Consider the following 20,814-nt stretch of genomic DNA (forward strand, 5'->3'; position numbering starts at 1 on the left):
GCCGCCAGTGCCTGCGAGTTCGGCGGCTGCTTGGGGAATTCACTTGGCCGCTTTTCCGCTCCTGCCTTTCTCCGGCCGCGCGGCTCATGGCTTTGGCTCTCCAGCGCGCTCGTTTCTATTGACTGGGAAAAACTTTGCTGCTGCTTCTGTCTTTCCCGGTCGAGGACAGGATTAAAAGTTCCCAGAACTGGTGGCGCCCAGACCCCGCCATGTGCACCAATATAGTTTACGAGTGGCTGCGAGCGCTGCAGCTCCCGCAGTACGCCGAGTCCTTCGTGGATAACGGCTACGATGACCTGGAGGTGTGTAAGCAGATCGGGGACCCGGACCTGGACGCCATCGGGGTGCTGGCGCCCGCGCACCGCCGCCGCATCCTGGAGGCTGTGCACCGGCTGCGGGAACAGGACGCGGCGGCAGCTGGCCTCTACTTCACCCTGGAGCCGCAGCCCCAGCCCGCGTCCCCCGTGGACGCGGTGCCTCCGGGGCGCCGAGGGGAGTCGTGTGGTGGCTCGGTCCAGGGGACCCGAGGGGACCTCCGCGCCCAGTCGACCGCCCCCCGCGGCAGGGAGCTGGTGAGCTACCCCAAGCTGAAGCTGAAGATCATGATCCGGGATAAGCTGGTCCGCGATGGCATCCACCTGAGCAAGCCCCCGTACTCCCGCAAGGTAAGGAGGCGCCGGCGGGGCGTGCCGCGGGAGGGGGCGCGGCGCGACTGCTTTGGCCGAGCTTCTGCCTAGGTGACGGCCTGGAAGCTTTGGTGTCTGGGACGCTTCTCTCCTTCTCTGTCCGCATCAGCTCGCCTTTTCCCCTCCATGGTGTCTTGCTAACAAGAGAGCCCTCGCCTAGGTGGAAGTCTCCTCGGAGGCCCCAGGTGCGCACCTGTCAGGCACTGGACTGGCGCTGCACCTGCGGGCGGGTGCGGGCCATTCGTAGCTCTCTCGTAGGTGTGTTTGGGTCTGAAGGCTGCCAGTGACAATGCCTAGAACTCACGGTATTTTTGATTTTTCTCTTTTCCTTACTTTGTTGAGCTCTGACAAACTTCTAAGGGAATGAGCGAATTCTAGTTCCAGAACATGAACTGAACCTGTTGTTGTCAGTATCCGTGCCCACCCCCAAAACTGGAAACCTCTTGCTGCTGTTGTTGCTTTCTGAGGTGTATGGCCAGCAGAAGCCGCGCTGGGGAGGCGTCCAGGAAGCACCTGTCAGGGCACCCGAGGGCAATTCCTTAAGCTGAAGTTTACTGGGGGTAATATAGTGCTGAAAATGTTGGGGAGAACAGGGCCGCAGGCACGCCTTGGAGGACTGTGTGACGCCAGTTTGGCTTCCTAAGCGATCCAGGTAAGGTGCAGTGGGCACTCGTGACTTCTGGGAAGTCTCTAACTACACCTGTGTTTGGAAGAGGAGTTGGGAGTCCGAGGAAGGAAGCTGTCTTTTCAGAACCCCGGCAGGGCTTCTCTGCAGAGGCAGCCTCAGCAAGGCGCCCCTTCTCCCAGCTGCCCCTGCTGAAGGTGCAGTGCGTTTTGAGTCATTAACAACAGAACCTGCTGTAAGCACACACCCGCCTACGCCGTCTGTTCCATGTTGCTCTGCAAGTTCAGGGTCTTGGGGCCACTTCCCCCATTCCCACCCTCATCTCAACCCCAACCTCTACGGACAAAATGAATTTGAAGACTTTTAGAAACCCAAGAAGAGAATGAGAATCACATGGCAGGGAAGCCAGCACCAGGCTCTGCTCTAAGGAAATGTGGTGGATCCCAATGTGGTTTGGGCAGCTGGGTCCTCCAGTCCGGCTGTATTAATGCTTGTGTTTAAGCAAGCTCAGGTGAAAGTTTTTGAGAAGGTAGGCAGCAAGGTGTAGGGTAGATTGAGATCAGGAGTTTTATGTTATGCACCTGTTAGCCTGCAGGTCAGGTCAGCAAATCAGATCACCTGCTGATGAGTAGGAGTTAGCTGCATCAAGGAATATAAATAGGGCAGCTCTGGGGCCCCTGGCTTCCCACTTCCCATCAAGCATTTGCTGCTGTGATATGCTCTGTGTGTGCCACGGCGGGTGTCTCTGTGGGCCTGTGGAGAACACGATTTCCTCTGGCCGTCAGCTTTAGAGGGAGGCCCAGTGAGGATGCAGCCTCCCGCTCCGGCCTCTGTAGTACAGTTCCATCCAGGCAGAGCCAATGAGATGTGTGCCTCTCACACACGAGGGTATCGGGAGGGTGGAAGTTGAGAAATGAGTGTGTAGAGCGGAGCTGGGGGAACAGTGCGAGCCCTCGCCTAGCAGAGCTGCAGAGAGCAGGTGCAGCATGAGGGTTTGCTGAGCCTTCGGGAAAGGTGCTGCGTCATGAGGCCACGAGGGCAGGGAGACCCGAGCTGGAGCTGTGAACGCTGGGCAGGAAGGAGTGCATTTGCATTCTGAGTTTTGCAGAGTACAAGTTTAGAGGCAGAAAAGGATAAGGATGTGAACGTCTGAGTGTGGTCTTTGCGTCGTGGACTGCTGCGTAGATCTGAGATGAGTGATGGGGTGGTCCGGTCAGGTGTAATTTACAGGAGGAAATTTCAGCTTGCGGTGGTGTACTATCTGTTCCATGTAACAAACGGTCAGTCTCCTCTGTGTAAATCCCAGGACAGCATGATTGACAAAAAACAAACAAACAAAAAACACATTCTGTGCACTTTCTTTCCGTAGTCCTCAGCTGATGGAAGAAGGAGATGGAGCGTGTTCTCCCTGCAACCGGCCTCCCATTCCCACAACGCGCCTGCAGTGAGAATCGAAATGCACCCACACATGCAGAAATGAGTGGACACATGTGCAGGACAGGATCTTGCTGCCCATTGCAAACTTGTTGCGTCTGAGTCCTGCCTCTTAGCTTTAGGGTTTTAAATGATTTAAGGCTTTGTTTTCGGATGCAGGCATTCCTTCGTGAGCAGGGCTGGAACTTGGTCCATACTGTAGCTTTTCCAGGTGGCTTGGTAACCATGATTAGAATGTAAAACATTCATTTTGTGCGTTTGGAATTCGTCTCAGTAGAGAGGCTTCAGTTTCGCCTACAGCCAGGCACGGGTCCCTGGGAGGCTGGATGGCAGTGAGACTATTGGAAAGCTTGCAAGTGGGGTCTATCAGTGTGCTCAGGTGAGTGACAGGTTGCCTCCAGAGGAAAAGGAGCTGAGAAATTTCCCCAAGAATCACTTTGAAAAGATTTCAGTATTTCTTAATAAAATTGCCAGGCTTAGCGATCAGGGGTTAACATGTAAGAAACAGTCAATGTCGCTTTCTTTTCCAAAAGAAATAAGTGCAGTGCAAGTAAGAGGTCAGTTTGTCTTTGTTTTCTAAAGGAAGCTATAACTTTGGAAACCCAGGAGCTTGGAAAGAGCCCAGGCTTGAAATCAAACACTGGACAAGTTCCTCCTCTGGCCTATATTTAGCTTCTCTGGCTGCTGTGATTCCTACGTTGTGAAATGGGGCAGTAAGCTTTTTCCACAAGCTTCCAATTGCTGTGCTTTCTGTTGGGCTCCCGGTTACTGGGATTGGTAAGATGTACAAACTCTGGCCTTGGGCCTGGTGCAGTAGCCTAGTGGCTAAAGTCCTTGCTTTGTACTTCTCAGAATCCCATATGGTTACTGGTTCTAATCCTGGCAGCCCCGCTTCCATCCAGCACCCTGCTTGTGGCCTGGGAAAGTAGTTGAGGATGGCCCAAAGTTTTGGGACCCTTCAGCCAGGTGGGAGACCTGGAAGAGGCTCTGGGCTCCTGGCTTCAGATCGGTTCATCTCCAGCCATTGCAGCCACTTGGGGAGAGAACCATTGGATGGAAGATCTTCCTCTCTGTCTCTCCCCTCTATATATCTGACTTCCTCCCTCCCCTCCCCCCAAAAAACCAAACAGCCCCCAGGGAGCTTAGGGTCTCCCAGAGAAGACATAAAATGGGATGAAGGAGGATATAGTGTGATGGTTGCAATGGGGCTGTGAACAGCTTCCTGCCCCCACCCTGGTTTCTTAGCAGGCTTTGCCAAATGGGCAGTTTCTCTGTGAACTAATGATTGAGTGGCTCTGGACTAAGGAAGAACAGAGTCTTAAGGGTAAGAATGTGCCAGGCACATAGTTTGTGCAAAAGATGGTGGAAAGAGGGGTTTTAGGGCGCCTGGTGCACTAGCCTAGCAGCTAAAGACCTTGCCTTGAATGTGCCAGGATCCCAAATGGGCACCAGTTCTAACCTCAGCAGCCCTGCTTCCCATCCAGCTCCCTGTTTGTGGCCCAGGAAAGCAACCAAGGATGGCCCAAAGCCTTGAGAACCTGCACCCATGTGGGAGATCCAGAAGAAGCTACTGGCTCCTGGCTTCAAATCGGAGCTCAGCGCCAGCCATTGCTCCACTTGGGGAAGATCTTCTCTGTCTCTCCTCTTCTATGTATATCTGACTATCCAGTAAAGATAAATCAATCTTAAAAGAAGGGGCTTAGCATGCCTTGGAAATGTGTAGGGCTTCTGTTTGTGTGCTTGGAAGAGGTGGCCGGAGGTGGGGACTTAGACTGTGTTCCGATGGCCAGGAAGTCACGTTGGGGAGTTGGCGGGTGTCTGTGGAGCAGAAGGGGTCACTGAGACACCCCTCCAGCGGCGGGGAAAGTCTGGGAGACTGCCACCATATCAGGGGGTGATGTTCTGGGCTGTGCCTCCCAGTGAGGGAGGATACGCAAGTAATTTGAGAGGTTCAGTGTCCGGGACCTGATGGTCCTGTGGATTCCGGCAGAGGAGCAGGGAGTGGGGATCACATGCAGTTACTGGACTGTCTGAAAATGCCATTAAAATCTCAGAGAGGAGCTTCTTAGGAAGAGGATTGATTGGGCTCATGGTCCTAGAGGCTCACATAGTCCAGGATTGCAAAAAATCCTAAGTGCGGTGTGTGATGAGGGTGGCATGCAAGTGGAGAGGGACTCTCGGCTCTTCCTCTTCCCTCTGTGTGCTCAGACCTGCAGAAAGCATTGAATTCAACCATGCACCAACACTCGATTTGATCCAATCTCGTTCTGAGCCACCACGTTAAACCACTGTACTTTAATGAAACCCCAACCTTTACATCAATCCTTATTCCATTAAATGCGAATGTATGTGTGATTTATTTATTTTAAAGATTTGTTTATTTTTTATTGAAAAGTCAAATTTTACGGAGAGAAGGAGAGACAGAGATCTTTCATCTGTTGGTTCACTCCCCAGCTGGCTACAACAGCCAGAATTGAGATAATCTGAAGCCAGGGCTAGGAGCTTCTTCCGGGTCTCTCCCACTAGTGCAGGGTTTCAAGGCTTTCCTGTCCTTGACTGCTTTCTCAGGCCACAAGCAGGGAGCTGGAAGGGAAGCAGGGAGCTGGAAGGGAAGCAGGGAGCTGGAAGGGAAGCAGGGAGCTGGAAGGGAAGCAGGGAGCTGGAAGGGAAGCAGGGCAGCTGGGATACAATCAAGCACCTATGTGGGATCCCAGCACATGCAATGTGGAGATTTTAGCCACTAGGCTACTGTGCCATGTCCCAATTTATTTTTAAAGACGTATTTATTTATTTGAAAGTATGAGAGAGTATCAGAGAGAGAGAGAGAGAGAGAGAGAGAGAGAGAGAGAGGAATCTTCCATCTACTGATTCATTTGTTAGATGGCCTCAGCAGCCAGGGCTGGGCCAGGGTGAAGCCAGGAGATAACAGTTTCATCCAAGTGTCCCATTTGCTGGGAGGGACACAAGTACCTGGGCCAGCTCTAATGACATATCCCAGACCATCAACAAGGAACAGGAAAAAAGTGGACTAGCCCAGTCACAAACTGGCATGCATATGGGATGCCAACATCACAGGCAGTATGTAGCAGCCTTGCATGCTATACCGTAGTGCCAAGACCAATGTTGCATGATTTAAAGATCAGCATACATTTGAGAACTAGATCCTTTTGAAACCAAGACAGGGACCCAGGAGAAGAGCAAGTTTGGGGACTTGATGCTGCCTTCAGGTTAGCTGTATGTGGAGTGTTGAACAAGTTGAGTAGGTGGAAGAAGATGCTGTAGATCAGAAGAGAGCTTCAGGACAAAAGGCACGTATTTGGGAGTGGTTAGCACATTGATACTGAAACTGAGTGGGCTCCAGAAGGAGGAGGGAGAAATGATGAGGACTGAACTGCAGGGGAGACCCAGGTTTGAGATGAACAGAGGGAGGGGAAAGTTCCCAGAGAGGCAGCAGTGAGCAGAGTCATGGGAGGGATTGGCTGGAAGGTCGAACAGGACAAGTTCAGAAACATGCCCGTGGGAAGTGTTAGTTGTTCCACTGGATACTATTATAGTGGCAGCTTTAGGTGACGAGACCAGTGGCAGTGGAGATAGACGCTCCATTTATTTAAGGGGATATAAGTAGAAATGAAAGTTGTGGCAGGGAAGCTAGGTCACAGGAAGTGTGGTGTAAGTTTGTTTGTTAAAGGGTTAGATGTGGGAGCAAGACTAGTGGTATGAGCAGCCAGAGGAAGATACCACTAGAGCCAGGGGTGGTGAAAGTAGTGCCAGGGCATTGCGAGGGGAGGGTTGGCCTCCGATGGCAAGAGGGGGAGGAGGGGGCTGTTGGGACTGAGGGACTGAGGACCTTCCTTTCTCTGCTAAGAGGATTCCATAATGGGAGAGATGGAAAAATTAGAGGTGTAAGGAGAACATGTGTGAATATGCAGATATTACATAGTATGATCTGCTGTTTATAACTGTACCCATGTACGGACATTATGCAACAAGCCAAACTGGATTATATCCATCCACACACATAGCAAGTGCCCTCACCTTTTGGATTTTAATGTAGAAAGTTTCATTGGATGGGTGCTGTTTTCTGGCATGTTGGCCATGCTTATGCATGAATGGGGTTGGGGCAGGTGTGAAGGCACAGTTGTGTAAGGGTATTGCATTTTCTGGGAGCTTGGGAGGCATCAGGTGGGCCCTAGGACAGATGAAGGACAGGGTCAGCTTGCAGCCTTCTGTCCTAAATGGTCTCTGCTTGCCAACCTCCTAATTAAAATGCTTGCTTTACTGTAACCTCACTTAGTAATGCTCTAAGAGTTTTAATGTTCATTCACACCTTAGTATGAATTTCATTAAGAAACAAGACTCTCCTGGTAATGAGGTTATTTATAGGACCTCAGGAGGGGTGGCCTGGGGAGAAGGCAGTTGCAGACTGGTGTGTCTTAAGGGCTTCCCCATGTGAAATTAGGGTAGAGAGTGCAGAAGAAGTATTTAAAAAAGAAGAAAAGAGGTTGGCAAAGATATGCTTGTACCCTTTGGAGAGATGCCTTGGGTCTTGGCAGAAGCTGAAATGACAGTAAATATTCTTCTTCCCAAGAATTCTTTCTGCCTTAATGATATTTCCAGGGACAAATTAGAAGCTGGCAAACTTGAGTTTCTTCCAGGCCAAGTAATAGCCTCAGGTAGCCTTAGCCCATATCCTTCTAGGATTTTTGGTTTTCAGTCTCTGATCGGAATGCTGGGGATAGGATGGGTGTTGGAAAGAGGGTTGGAATAGTGGGGTTGCTGCTTTCCTCGTGGTTTACCATCAGTATAGTTTCTACACAAGGGGCCCTCAGCCTTCTTCCCACACATGCATTTATCAGTCCATGTGTCCGTCCATCCTGTGCCTTCTTCGTGCAGTCATGCTTCTGCCCATCCACATAGCAGGTGCTATGTGTTAGGTCCTCAGGATTGTCAGGAACTATGCCAGTATACTCTGACCTTGTATGTGGAGGGTCCAACCCTATGCCCGACTCCTCAAAGTTGTGCTATATCAAAGCTGAATGCTGTTGCTGCAGAGGTTAAGGTTGAAGAATTTTGTGCTTGTGTTTGTTGCAAATGTTAAAGATCACTCCTGCTGAAAACCTGAGTAAAGGCAATTGATAGTGAAGCAAAAAACCAAAATACATGCTCTTCCTGCAGGGTGCTCAGAAAGCACATAGTCAGGACTAGGTTGAGATGAGACTGCCTCCGTAGGGTTATTATGGAGACTAATGTGCAAATTTACTAGATCAAAATTGTTTTCAGTTTCCCAGAGTTGCCATAATAAAGAAGTATAACCTGTAACTTTCATACAATTGAATATGAAGAGTCTCATATTTCAGAGGCTGCAAGTCCAAGATGAAGGGGCTGCTCTGAAATCTGAAGAGCTAGTGCTGCAAATTCCCTGTGGGGCCCACCAAACGCATCAGACAGCAGCCTGCTCTGCCACTGTCACTTCAAGCATGATTGGATGTGCTGAGGTCCCAAGCCAAAGGTGTGGCACATTCTGGAACCTTCTCTTGTTCTGCCCTGCCTCCACACCCATCCCTATAATTACTAAATAAGCCTAAGTGAGCATTATGTTGCTTCCAAAATCTAGATATACATTAGGCACCATGCCTCTTTGTTGGTTGTAGCAGGAGCCAGATGCCAATGATTTCTTTGAAGGGATAGTTCTGTATGTCCCTTGCCATTGGATGCTGGGAATTTTGCAGAAGTAGAGATCCCTTGGGTTTTTGTCAGGTTCATTTCCCACCTTTGCCCGGCAAATGTCTTCCAATAAGGAGAGAACAGTTATCTTTATCTTACTCCTGGGGTCTACTCTGCACAGTACTGTCTGTGGAATGCACTAGTGTGATAGCCTGTGGAAGAGATAGGCTGTGTGACCCCAGCAGGCAAAGCTGACACAAGGCCAGGGAACCCTGAGGCCTGTGCATTAGTTAAGAGAAGAGGCGTTGATGGCCCTGCCAGCCAATAGTGAACTGTGCTTGTTGGTCTTGGCTGGCAGGTGTGAATAATGACTATTTGCAGGATGAGTTGCCTGAGTCTTGGCAAGTGCTCTCCTGTGTCTGCCTCTAATATTTGGCTCCAAAATTTGCTTGGACACCTCAAGCAAATTGTATGGTTGTGTGTCACCTGTTTCCAGAATAGCCTGTTGACCTGGGATAAATTCCTGATTACAGGGGTATTTGCTAATAAGTCAGTGGTGGTGTTGTGTGTGTGTGTTTAGTAGAAATGATGCCCAGTTGTTTCTGTGGACCTGAGGAAGAGTGCAGTGATTTAAAAAAAAAAAAACTAAATAATCTCAAAATGTAGGATTTTCAGAATTAGGTTGTGACTCTCTAGTTCCTTGGAAGATGACATTGTTGCTGTTATTCAAAACTCTTCTACAACTTCAGTCTCTGAAGAACATTCTGGACTCTCTTTATCAGTAAGAAGTCTTTATTGTTCTCACATGCAATTTGGGGTAAACATGCAATATATCTGGGATTGAATCAGGCAATTAAGGAAAATGATCGTGAGTAAGATTTGAGATAGAAAATGAAATTTGACAACAGATAATGACTTGCAAATTATTTTTGATTATAATGTAGAGTTCTCTTTAAGCCCTTAAAATTTGTTCTTAATGTATATTCACATTTGAAAATGTGGATTTTCCTTAAAAGATTTTCCACACATAAAACTTGATTCTTCAGGTTTTTGTAAAAACAAACAAACAAGCCACTGATCATGGTCTCTGCTCTCAGGTCACAGGCTGAAAGGTGCCGGGCAGGATTTGAACCATCTGTGGGCATCAGTCTACCACCTGGGCCACTGATGGGCCACTGGGCATTTGAATGGTGGGATAGCTTGTACTTGTATTCTGTGTATCATTTGCCCTGTACTTCCTGGAATTTCACTCCCTGCCCTGGGAGGTCTTCTGTAGTTGTACATGCTCTTCCTCATCTCCCTATTGAAGATGCCAAAGTCCCGGGCAGTGTTAGTAAGGCTGTCTCCTCAGTTTTGTCTTGAGTAGAAAAGCAAACAATGAAAAGGAAATACGTTTTCATAAAAATGGAAATCTTTTCAGATTATGGAAGTGCTCTTGAGTGATTGCCCACCAAGAGGTCCTGAAATGAATCTTGAAGTTGCATCATTTGCCTTGGACTTGACTGTGGTTTGCGACAGTCCTGAGATGTTTGCAAAGACATTGCTCTAGGTGAAGGGAAGTATCTGGAAGACCATAACAGCCCAAGGCTTCTGAAGGCTGTGGGCTTTGCACAACTAGATTCACCATTGTGCCCTTGGCAATGGACATGGCCTGTTCTTGCCATCTCAACACTGCTGGTGTTGAATGGAAAGGTTTTATTTTCTCAGTTATTTTTTAAATTTTATGAAAATGCTGTTTCAGACCAGCCACTCGGTAGGAGGCCTAAGACAGGAGGGAGGGATTCCTCATTTTCAGTCAAAAGAAAAATTGTTACGGGCTGGTAACTGTGGATCAAGACAGAAGACATTAAGGATTCAATCTATCTTGCATAAAGATTAAGTGACATCTAGTAGTTTAAAAAGATTTCATTACTGCCTCTAATTGAAAGAAATGGTCCGATCTCCCTAGAAAATTTACTGTTAGATTTCCATTTAAAAAAATTTTTTTTTTCACACAAACAGAAGACCCACTTGTCCTGGAATGTGTCATAAGGGTTAGGAAAACAATGTTTTTTTTTTTTTTTAATGTACCAAACTCATGAGTCAATGTATCATTTTAAGAATTTGCTCCTGACATCCCACATGGGTGCAGAATGTATGCGTAACATCTTACCTCTGTTGGACAAAAGAAGTAACAGTCATGTAATAATACAGAAGAGTTATGTTTTTATTCCTTATAAGCTTTAGCAGATGGAAGAAGGAATACATATTAATGTTAAAATACTAAGAAATGGCTCATGGTGTGTTTTGTGCTTCCTGTACTGTAAGATGACACTGCAGCTTGTAGTCTGCTCATTGATTCAGATTTTCAAAGAAAATAAAAACTAGTGGTCACACAGAACAAAAGCACAAAAGCAGCTTGATTTTTTTTTTCATTTTTGTAAAACCATGGCGCTGTCATTATGTCTTACTAATGGACAACTTCACTTAGGGAAGTGTAATGTCTGGATGTGGACATGGTGGCTTTATGAACTTACTCTGGAAAAGGACTCCGGCAACCAAATCTTTAGTTTCAGGGACCACCTGGGGAATGTGGTGTGTTGGGGCGGTCCCTGAATTAACTTTCTTATGGAACATCAAGCTGCTGAACAAGTAGATGATTTAACATGCAAATTTGAAGCTTAGATACAGACCATCAAAACTCAACAGCGACTGCGGCGCTCATTGAGATGTTTTTCTAGGCTGAGTGTGTGATCACTGACATTGTCTGTCATTCTTGGAAGGGGCTGGTCATAGACAAGGGTTTATTTTAAGAATCCACCTTTTCCTTATAACTTGAGTGGGACCTTCCCCGTTCCTTATAATACAGGCAGAAAGGTGATCATTTTAGTTTAAGAGGAATATTTCCTTCTGGAAAAGCAGAACCAATATCTGTGTCACAGAGTTGCGTGAATTGCAGCCTAATCTATAAGAAATTGCTTTGCAAACTTTACAAAATTTTTGATAGATTTAAGGTTTTCTTATGAGTGGCTATATTTACAGCAAACATTCTATCACATTTTTGTCTAAAAGCAACACTCTGAATTGAAAAAGTTTGGAGAACAGTGATACAGACTGAGAAAGTGAAAATGGACTCTCTTACAATTTCTGACACTGTATTAGGTTTCTCTAATAATCATCTCTGTGGGCCCAACACTGTGGTGTCCGCATCCCGTGTGAGCACCAGTTTGAGTCTTGTTTGTTCCACTCCTAACCCAGATCTCTGCAATGTGTCTAGAAAAGCAGTGAAGGGAGAGAGGGGAAGCCCAACACAGGAGACCTAGATGGGATTCCAGGCACCTGGCACTTGCTTGGTTCAGCTCAGCCATTCAGGGAGTAAAACAGTAGGTATAAAATCTCCATCTCTTTTTGTCAGTCTTCTCTTCAAAAATCAAAACAAAACAAACTGAAACAAATAAGTTGTGGGGAAAACCTGAATCCTGTATGTGTAAGAATATTAGTTTTTTTTTTTTTAATATATAAGTAGAAACCTAAAGTTGTACTGGAAAACAGTGAGAGCCCAAAACATCTTGGTCGTGGTGATTGCACTGCATCACTTAGTGCTGGTGAAGCTCCCAATCTGAAGGCATCTTAAATTGCTACTCTTTGAGATGAGAGTGCTGTTTTTTTTTTTTTTTCTTTAAATAATGAGATTTTATTTTTTATTGGAGAGGGAAAGCGAAAGAGGAAAGAGAAGTAAGAGTGCGAGAGTGAGAGCTCCCATCTGTGGGTTTAATTTTCATGTGCCTACAGCACCTAGGGCAGTACTGGGCTGAATCTGGGTGGCAGGAACTGCATCCAGGGACCAAGTACTTGAGCTGTCATTCCTGCCTTCCTCTGCCTGAGAGGAGTAAAGAAGAGGAGGAGCCAGGACTTGAACCAGGCACTGCAGCATGGAATATGGGCTAAAGTGTTGACATAACCGCTGATCAAACACCTACTCCCCTCCAGGACAGACGTTTATAATTATCTTCAGCTGTGTAATCATGGGATCCTTATTGTCACTGTACCATAACAGTGGATTTTCTACTAGTAGCTTTTGGGAAGTTGGGTCTCTATTGAGGCAAGTTCAAGAGACAGCACGAGTAGCTTCCTGGTTCACAAGGTGCAGCCGATGATTGTGGGCAGTGATTTAGTTTTCTGAGTCTTGTAGGCTCTCTGTTACTGAAACAAGGGGAAGAGACTCTCCCAGTGGCAAGGAGTTAACTAGAATCTTTATTGATTTTGTTGTGTTCACAGTAGAGGGGTCTTTTGTTCAGTACAGCTCAGGAAATGCCTCTCAGATTCTATACTGTCCTTTCCTAGCTCCTCATGTTTGCTCATTCATCCCTTTCCCCACCTCTTTTGCTGATGGTCTACTCCCTTCCTGCCCCTACTCAACCCCATAACTTTTGGTGGAATCTATGGAGAGGGGCTGCTTGCCATGGCAAACTTTCATCAAGGAAATGGAAGTGACCTTCATTTTCATTTGAATCTTTAGCTTGGCACAGCAACAGCAATGCAACATCAACAAAGATAAATTTGGGAAGCTCAATGAGAAATGTTAATTTAGTAAACCCTTGATTTGCTTTTGAGCATTCATTGAAAGGCCAGGTAGATGGAGGTTTGTAAAAAGATCACAGAAGCAAGGATTTAAGGTAGGGTGCAGGCACAGTGCATTCCTGGAAAAAATAACTAGGTGCTGAACTCTGCTGAGTTGGCAGAAATGGATGGACCCAACACTGTCCCAGCCAGCCATCAATCATGCAATAAAGATGTAGCCACTTTACGGGAGCCATGTATCAACCTGGAAGGGAACACTGCTGAATTATGAAGTGCCCCTCTGGGAAGCTCTTGATTGACAAAAAGGGTACTGCATTAAGTAGGAGCAATATTTTCATGGCCAGAAAGTAATAAAGCTATACATGAGCTTTATGAAGAGGAAATATTTCATACAAAATACTAGGGAGCTGTTCTTAGGACTTGCTTCCTGCAGGATCAGGTGAAGGCACGAAGTAGCCCCACCTAAATGTGCAGGAAGAAATGGACAATTTGATAAGTTGTTAATTTCATCAAAACCACTGTCATTTATAGCCTCTGAAGAAAGGATTGGATTCATTGACTCTGTAGTCTCACAAACCCACCCATATCTCTAGCTTGCTTTGACTTGCAGAGTCAGGAGGAAAACAAAAAATCCCAATATGCCTATTGCATCCATTATAGATTAGAGTTGAGCTAGAGGGCATGTGAAGTAATTTACTCTTTTGAATCCTGCTGAATGAGAGATGCTAGAGAGTTGAAGCTAGGTTGGTGACATTAACTTTGTGTTTTACTGAAGTGTCATTTCAAATCAGTTTTTATTGCTGCTTCTTGGCAGAGCAGTTTGGGTCAATGTGCTTATCTCTGTTCATAGGATTCCAAATGTGGATTTGCTTCCCTGGAAAGTGGTGATAAATAGAATCTTCTGATTAGGTATTAAAACACCACACCACGGAAGTGATTTATTTGGCCAAGAAGTGACAGGTGGAGGGAGGGAGAGACAGACACACACAGACACACCCCATTTTCTGTTTTGCTCCCCAGTGTCCATAGTGGCCAACACTGGGCCAGGTTTGGAATCGGGAGGCACAAACTCAATTCCCTGTGGGTGAGCCTTCAGTGCTGCCACTCAGGGACTGCAGCCAGAGCTGAACCCAGATGCTCTTGAAGTGGAGGAGCCACTGAACTGCCAGACCGAGCACTCGCATACAGTGTGCCTGGTTTTAGATGAGCATGTTCAATTATTTTGGAAGTGGTTCATGGGAAAAGGAGTGGAGTGGATACGGTGATTGTTTTTGATAAGGGACAAAGAGAGAAAACCTGAGCTCCTGAAACGGTGAACTGAAGCTGCACTCCAAATCCTTGTTATTGTGCTTTGATTTAATTCCTTGTACTCTTCCTCTTCACTCAGACATATGTTAATTAGTATGGATATGTTTTGTTTTCCTTTTTAACATCTGGAGGGATCTTCTCTGTTGGCCTGAACTGCCTCCTGCCCTCTCCCCATGTTGTTTAGAAAGACACAGTCTTTTCTAGTATCAAGTAGGTTTGCTTTTTAAATCAAACTTGCACAAATTATCAAAAGCCTGCTGCTGGAGGTGACTTATTTAGACAGAGCACAGGACAGACAGCCTTGAATATGCCAACTCCACCCCCGAGAGGTGAGTTGGTATTTACTTCTTACATGTAAACATGTTAATCCTCATGACCACTCTCTGAGGTAGGGATTATTTTTAACCACTCCGATTTTATAAGGGGCAAAACCAAGCTTAAAGAGTTTAAGTAACTTAAGACTGGAGTTGTGCTACATCACATCCCATGTCAAGCACCAGTTTGAGTCCCAGCTGCTCCACTTCTGATCCAGCTTCCTGCAAAGACGCCTGGTGAGGCAGCAAAAGAGGATGCAAGTATTTGGAAGAGTCAAATGGAGTTCTGGGTCCCAGCTATTTAGGGAGCAGATGAATGCGTAAAAGATCCTTCCTCATCTCTCTCTGTCACTCTTCCTTTAAAATAAACGTATCTCTTTTTTGAATAGTTTGTCACTTACATAAGTTCATATAATCAGTGAATTTCAGATGTGCTGGTACCAGATCCCTGTGGTCCCCATCATTGTGCAAATCTGCCTAAAAAGAATTCTCCCAAGGGATCTAGCAACTATCTCTGCTGGTGCAAAATGGGTGTGGGGTAAGGAATGGATATGTCTTGGGTCTTGTTATTATTTTTCTTCCTAGAAAAGTAGTAGAATGCTGATTTTTTAATCAAATAAATTCAAACTTTTTATTTGATTTAAAAACAAGACCTTCATTCTTTCACTGTATAGTAGAAATATCAGATGGCAAAAAAGAGACTGAAAAATCACAAATTACATGAATTCAGTAACAAAAGTTAAGCTTTTGCATTGAAGAGTCTTGGCCCATTGTCCCTTACAGGCTGATGAAGTTATTAGTTATTGTTAACTAGGTGTGATTGTCACTTTTTTCAGCTCTTCAGGAATGTTTTACTGCATGAAAGCCTTTGCTAAATGCTACTTCAGTTTGTGATAGAATCTTGAGATTAAAGTCTTACCTCCCTTTAGATAGAGTGTCAAACTGAGAATAATACAGAAGCCAATCATTTAATCAATGATGCTTTTATTATGTCAAATGTTCTTAGATGTTAATTTGAGCTGCACTCCCAATTTCCAGAATGGCATTTTTGGTACTTGAGGTAACATATGGAAACAGTTGAAAGTCATTTTGGTAAATAAATTAGCTAGTGGGTAGTCCTATTTTTTTTAGTTCCAAGTTCCAAACAATCAAATAAACAAAGCCAAAGTATGATAATACAATGTGGAAGGGTGATTTTCTTAGGATGACAGTCTTCAAAGGAATTGGCTCAATAATATCTTGATTATGTATTGGGCTCCACTATTATAATAGTTTATTGCCAAAAAATGTTTTTAAAGCTACTTTTCTTTACAAAGGTAACTCAGTTGCTTAAAATATGCTTAATCATTTTAAAATAAGTACTGCCCGTGGCTTAGTTTGAATGTACTTAAATGCTCTTATTTTGCTCTTAACATTTCAAATAAATATTTGACATTGAGTTAATAGAGCTTATGAACTTGGTGAAAAAGTCTCTATTTCTGCCCTCAACCATGAAGGGTAAGTGCCTGGTTCTGAAGTCAGTGTGCTATACTGTTGCTTTGAGACGGGACCCATGTGTGACACTGGGAATAGATGTAGGATACACTCAGCCCAGGCCAAAATACTGAATAATGTCTTTATTGTATTGGAAAATAAGAAAGGGGAGTTTCAAAATAATGAGAAAACGTTTGGTTAAAGTGCAGTGTCTTCTAGGATCAAGGCTGATTTCTGATGATGTGAAAGTCTAGACTTCTGTCTTCATTCAGCGTATAGAAGGCTGTAACATGCTGCTTCCGTTTAACAGTGAAGAAAAGATGGGTAATTACAGTCTTACGTATTTTTCCATTCATCAGAGAACTGAGGTATAAAGGCAGACACGTGATCTAAAGTCCTTCAAGAAAAAAGAGGGATATAATTGTTTAATCTTTTGAGAGCCGAACACAGGAGTTGTCATCATTGAAGATGGTTTGAAGAAAACAACTTTTTAGGAATTTGTACAGATTGATAGGTGCTAATGTGCTCATTTGAAATTCTTAGGCAACCCAGACATAGAGGGGGAAAAGTGATAGGTAAAGCACATATCTTTAAGAACAGGCAGCTGAATCACGTACTGAAACCTACGACTCAGAGAAAGCGATCAGCTCGACATAGTAATCGACAGAACATTTGGACTTTGGCCAATGACGTTATATGGGTTGCAGTTAGATGTGTGAAAAGCTGCCTGATGGCATTAGTTGTTAAGAGAAATGCTAATTAAAACCACAGGAGACATGTGACAATTTAAAGTGGCTAGATTTAAAGTCTGGAGAACCAAGTACTAGAAAGTTGAGTAAGTGGAATACTCCAAAGTTCTGATAAGGAAATAAAATTACCTAATCGGTTTGACCATTTGCTTTAAAGGTGGGCATACATTTCTTGTACAACCAAACATCTGGATTCTTAGATATCTGCTTGAGTGACATAAAAGACGTGTGTCCGTATGTCTAGACAAAGATTGGTATGAGTGTATGTCATTGGTGATTTTGTTGTTGTTGCATTCATACCTGTATGTAATGGGGCCAAAAACCAACAGCTCCTTGTGCTGTGGCCACTCTAAGGAAACAATTCGGGGAAATGTTACTATTTGACTGTTACATGGATATTTGCTTGTGCTATGTGGTAGTCTCATTTATGCATTCATAAGTCATTTTAATTGAATCTATCAGATGCTATGTTAGGAGGTAGAAATACACTGAAGATTAAGGTTTAGTCTGTAGCCTCATTCACTTATTGAGAAAGCAGAGCAAGCAACAAGCTCTGTTTATCATAGCAGGTACTGTAGGCGTGAGGGTCCGTTATGGTGGTCTATGGATCAGACATGTACTGGGACAGAGCATGTATGCCTTTCAGCTGAAGAGGTCCAGAGGAGGCTAGCATGACACCAATTTGGCTTCCTTGAAATCTGAATCTATGAGGCAAGAGGCAAAGTCTTTTTGAAAGAGTGGAGTGTGTGTAAGCAGTGTTTGATCTTTGCTAAACTCTAATATCCAAAGTATAACTAGCCACAGGATACAAGAATCTAATTCTAGCTTCTTGCCTCTTGTGACATGGAATTTTTGTTATTTGCAGTACAAAGATCAGATGTAAGCCACGCTTGTCAGCCTTCTAAAGAGAATAGTCCAGTTTTTTAAATCGGGAGATTTTGTGTTTTTGAGAGGCAGAGAGAAGCGTTCCCAGCTGCCATCTCCTGGTTCATTCCCCAAAGTCTGGAATAACCTGTGGCTGAGGCTGAAACCAGGAGCTGGGAAATCAGTCTGTCTCCCGGGTGAGTGTTTGAGGTCCATTTACTTGAGCCATCACCGCTGCCTCTCAGGGCTTGCATCTACAGTAATCCGGAGTTGGGAGCCAAATTGGGATTCAAAGTCAGGCACATGACCGCTAGGCCAGAGGTTCACTTTGAATAGTTTAGATTTTGATTAATGCTGAACCATAGTAGATGCTAATTACGTGAGCAAAATAGACTTCCCTGTGTTATAGACTCTGATGGAGAAAGCCTGTGCAAGCCTGTAGTAGGCGGGAACTGGTATCTGCCAAGGTCTTTAAAAATCCCCAGGCAATGTTGCTTCTTTAGCAGGATCAGTCTGTGAAGATGCTCACATGCAAGCAGCAAAGTCAGCAAGCCTGTTAGAAAGCTAGATGATTTTATGATGGCAACAAACATCAATCAGTACAGCAAGCTTAGGTACCCATGAGCAGGAATGGGTCCAAGCTACGGGGGTTAGTCTTGAGAATGCCGTAGAGGTCACGCCTGGCTGCTATATAACACTTCTTCAGCATCACTGTGTACAGATGTTCTGCTTGAGTTGGATTTCTGGGACAGAGAGCTCAGACACGATGAGCTGGGCTTGTTGTAGTTCAGAGAAAAGACATGAACGATACAGCAGGAAGGGAACAGAGTCTCACAAATACAGGCTTTTAGGCTTAGGTTTGGTAAGTGTTGTATTGCAGCTCAGCATGTTACTTGACTGACTCATATTAATATAAATCACATTCACAGTCATTTACTGAATATTGGGAGCATGAAAATATTTTGGGGAGTTGTACAATGGCAGTTCAAAAGTGATTTTTGGTATAAAGTGTGCTCTATTGGGTTAGAATTTTGAACAAGATTCATACACAGAGCCATTCATCCATACGTATGTATGCAAATGCAGTTGTGCCCCATCCATAGGGAATATGTTCCAAGGCCCTCTATGGATGCTTGAAACTTCAGATTGGGCTCAATCTTATTTAATTCATGCATTAGATACAGTACTTTGGGATCATCATTAAGGAAGGATTAATAGGACCCGAGCACTGTGATACCCTCTCATTCAGCCGGAGAATCAGGATAGCTGTTAGAGTAACTGGAAGGTGGCCTTTACAGTATGGGTGTGCTAGACAAAAAGATAATCACATCCCGGGTGGGACAGAGCAGGACAGCAGGAGATACCATTATATTGCACGGAATGTTGCATAATTAATAAAAAATTTAAGGATTGATGATTGATTATCGTAGTTTCATTTTTAATATTTTTGGGAACTTGGTTGAAAGACTCTTTGTTATCAGTTGAATTTTGTCCCTCCTCCTATTAAAGTTTTAAAGTCTTAATTCCCAGTAACTTACTATTGGTGATATTTGGAACGAGAGTAAAACAAGGTCATAAGGATTGGCCCTGGTATGATAAAGTTGATATCCTTGTGAATAGCTGTTATTAGGACACAAGTGAGACATAGGGGACCGTGTGAGGATGTGAGATAGGTGACTGAAACCACAAAAGTGAAACTGCAGATGAAGAGGCTCACTCCTTCAGCATGGCATGGTTGCTAAAGTGAACTAGAAACACATTCTGATGCAGGTACCAAGGAGGGGGCAACTGTCAGTTTTGATAGGAAGTTTGGAAGATTTTTGGGAAGTACTGGGAATGTGAAGAGCAATTTTTATTTTCACTAGGCAGACTATATCATGAGCCAGGCAATGAAACCTGAGAGAATGAACTTGTAAATTCTATAGGAATTGTCCATTTGAGCCTTTGTGTAATTCCTGTTATGACACATACGTGCAGAACATATAGGGGCACGAAACAGCTTTTGCAACATGTCAGACGAAAGAAAACCCACTGTGTGGTGTTGGAATGGGGGCAGCAAAAGCATCATAGGGTTGGCTGCGATCCCTGTGGTGCCAAAGTTGAGAATTAGTAACATACCCTGAGGACCTGTCAGAGGCATTTGACCTGAACAAGTTACCTAAGCCCATTTATTTCACAATGCACTGCAGACTTTTGCCATGATCTAATTTCTTCTGTATCCTCTCTGTAGCAGTTCCTACTCATTCAGTCCCCTGGAAATCCATGTGCTGTATTTCACCTGACTTTGCATTTTTAGGCTTTGGTTGAAAAACTGTTTCATGGTCCCAGTGCTGATTAGCTCAGTTTCTTCATTTTGCTGATCAAAAGCATGTGATTTAGCAATGATATATATCTGAATATGGGTTTAAGTTCCTGATAGGTCTGTCCTAACAAAACAGTACTAATGAGGTGGCTTAAACAACAGAACTTCCTTTTTCTCAGTTAGGGAGGCTGAAAGTTCAAAGTTAAGGTGTTGGCGAATGTAGCTTCCTCTGAGGCCCCTCTCACTGGCTTGCAGATCTGACAGCCTCCTCACTGTGTTTTCACATGGTTATCCCTCCATCTTGGGTCCTAATCTCATCTTACAGGGCTAGAAGTAATACTGTGTTAGAGCCCTTCCGTATGATCTTATCTTACTTCAAGTTCGTTTCTAAAGACTGCTTCCCAAATACAGTCCTGCTGAGGCCATCGGACTCAGAACTTCAACATGCTAGTTTTGGGGAACGCAGTCTAATCCTTAACACTGGCAGAAGGGGACACACCCCTGCTAAACCAACTAACTTAGAGAATTTATTGTTGAGGCTTAACTCAGTCTTAGGCCCTTTACATGGAATCCGAGCTTGAATCTCAGATTTAACCTGGTTTGCTCAACAGCTGATGAGTCTTGCCTGGGAAGAGATCCCCCATATTTTAGAGTTCTGTTCCTTGTCAAGTGCAGCAGCAGTCACTGTTCCAATAGCATTAGATAAGCTTGTGAAGGGTTAACACAGACCCACAACATGTTGACTTGTGTGACATTTATTGAGAATAGCCAACAAAAGCAGTGTTAAACAATGTGTTTGAGGGGACAAGAGGTGAACCTGGCTCCCTCACTTTTG

The 20,814-nt window shown here is 44.7% G+C and overlaps 1 protein-coding gene across 1 annotated transcript in view; it reads left to right on the forward strand.

The window, feature by feature from the left end:
• Positions 1-209: 209 nt before the first annotated feature.
• Positions 210-20,814, forward strand: part of SAMD5 (sterile alpha motif domain containing 5) — a 45,592-nt gene continuing 24,987 nt past the window's right edge. Inside the window, exon 1 of the mRNA XM_040965443.1 lies at positions 210-665. Within this exon, the coding sequence (XP_040821377.1) occupies positions 210-665 (456 nt within the window). The remainder of the gene's footprint in view (positions 666-20,814) is intronic.

The sequence above is a fragment of the Ochotona curzoniae genome, unplaced genomic scaffold (assembly GCF_017591425.1).
Source record: "Ochotona curzoniae isolate NIBS_2020 unplaced genomic scaffold, NIBS_Ocur_1.0 scaffold_3890, whole genome shotgun sequence".
Classification (NCBI taxonomy): domain Eukaryota; kingdom Metazoa; phylum Chordata; class Mammalia; order Lagomorpha; family Ochotonidae; genus Ochotona; species Ochotona curzoniae.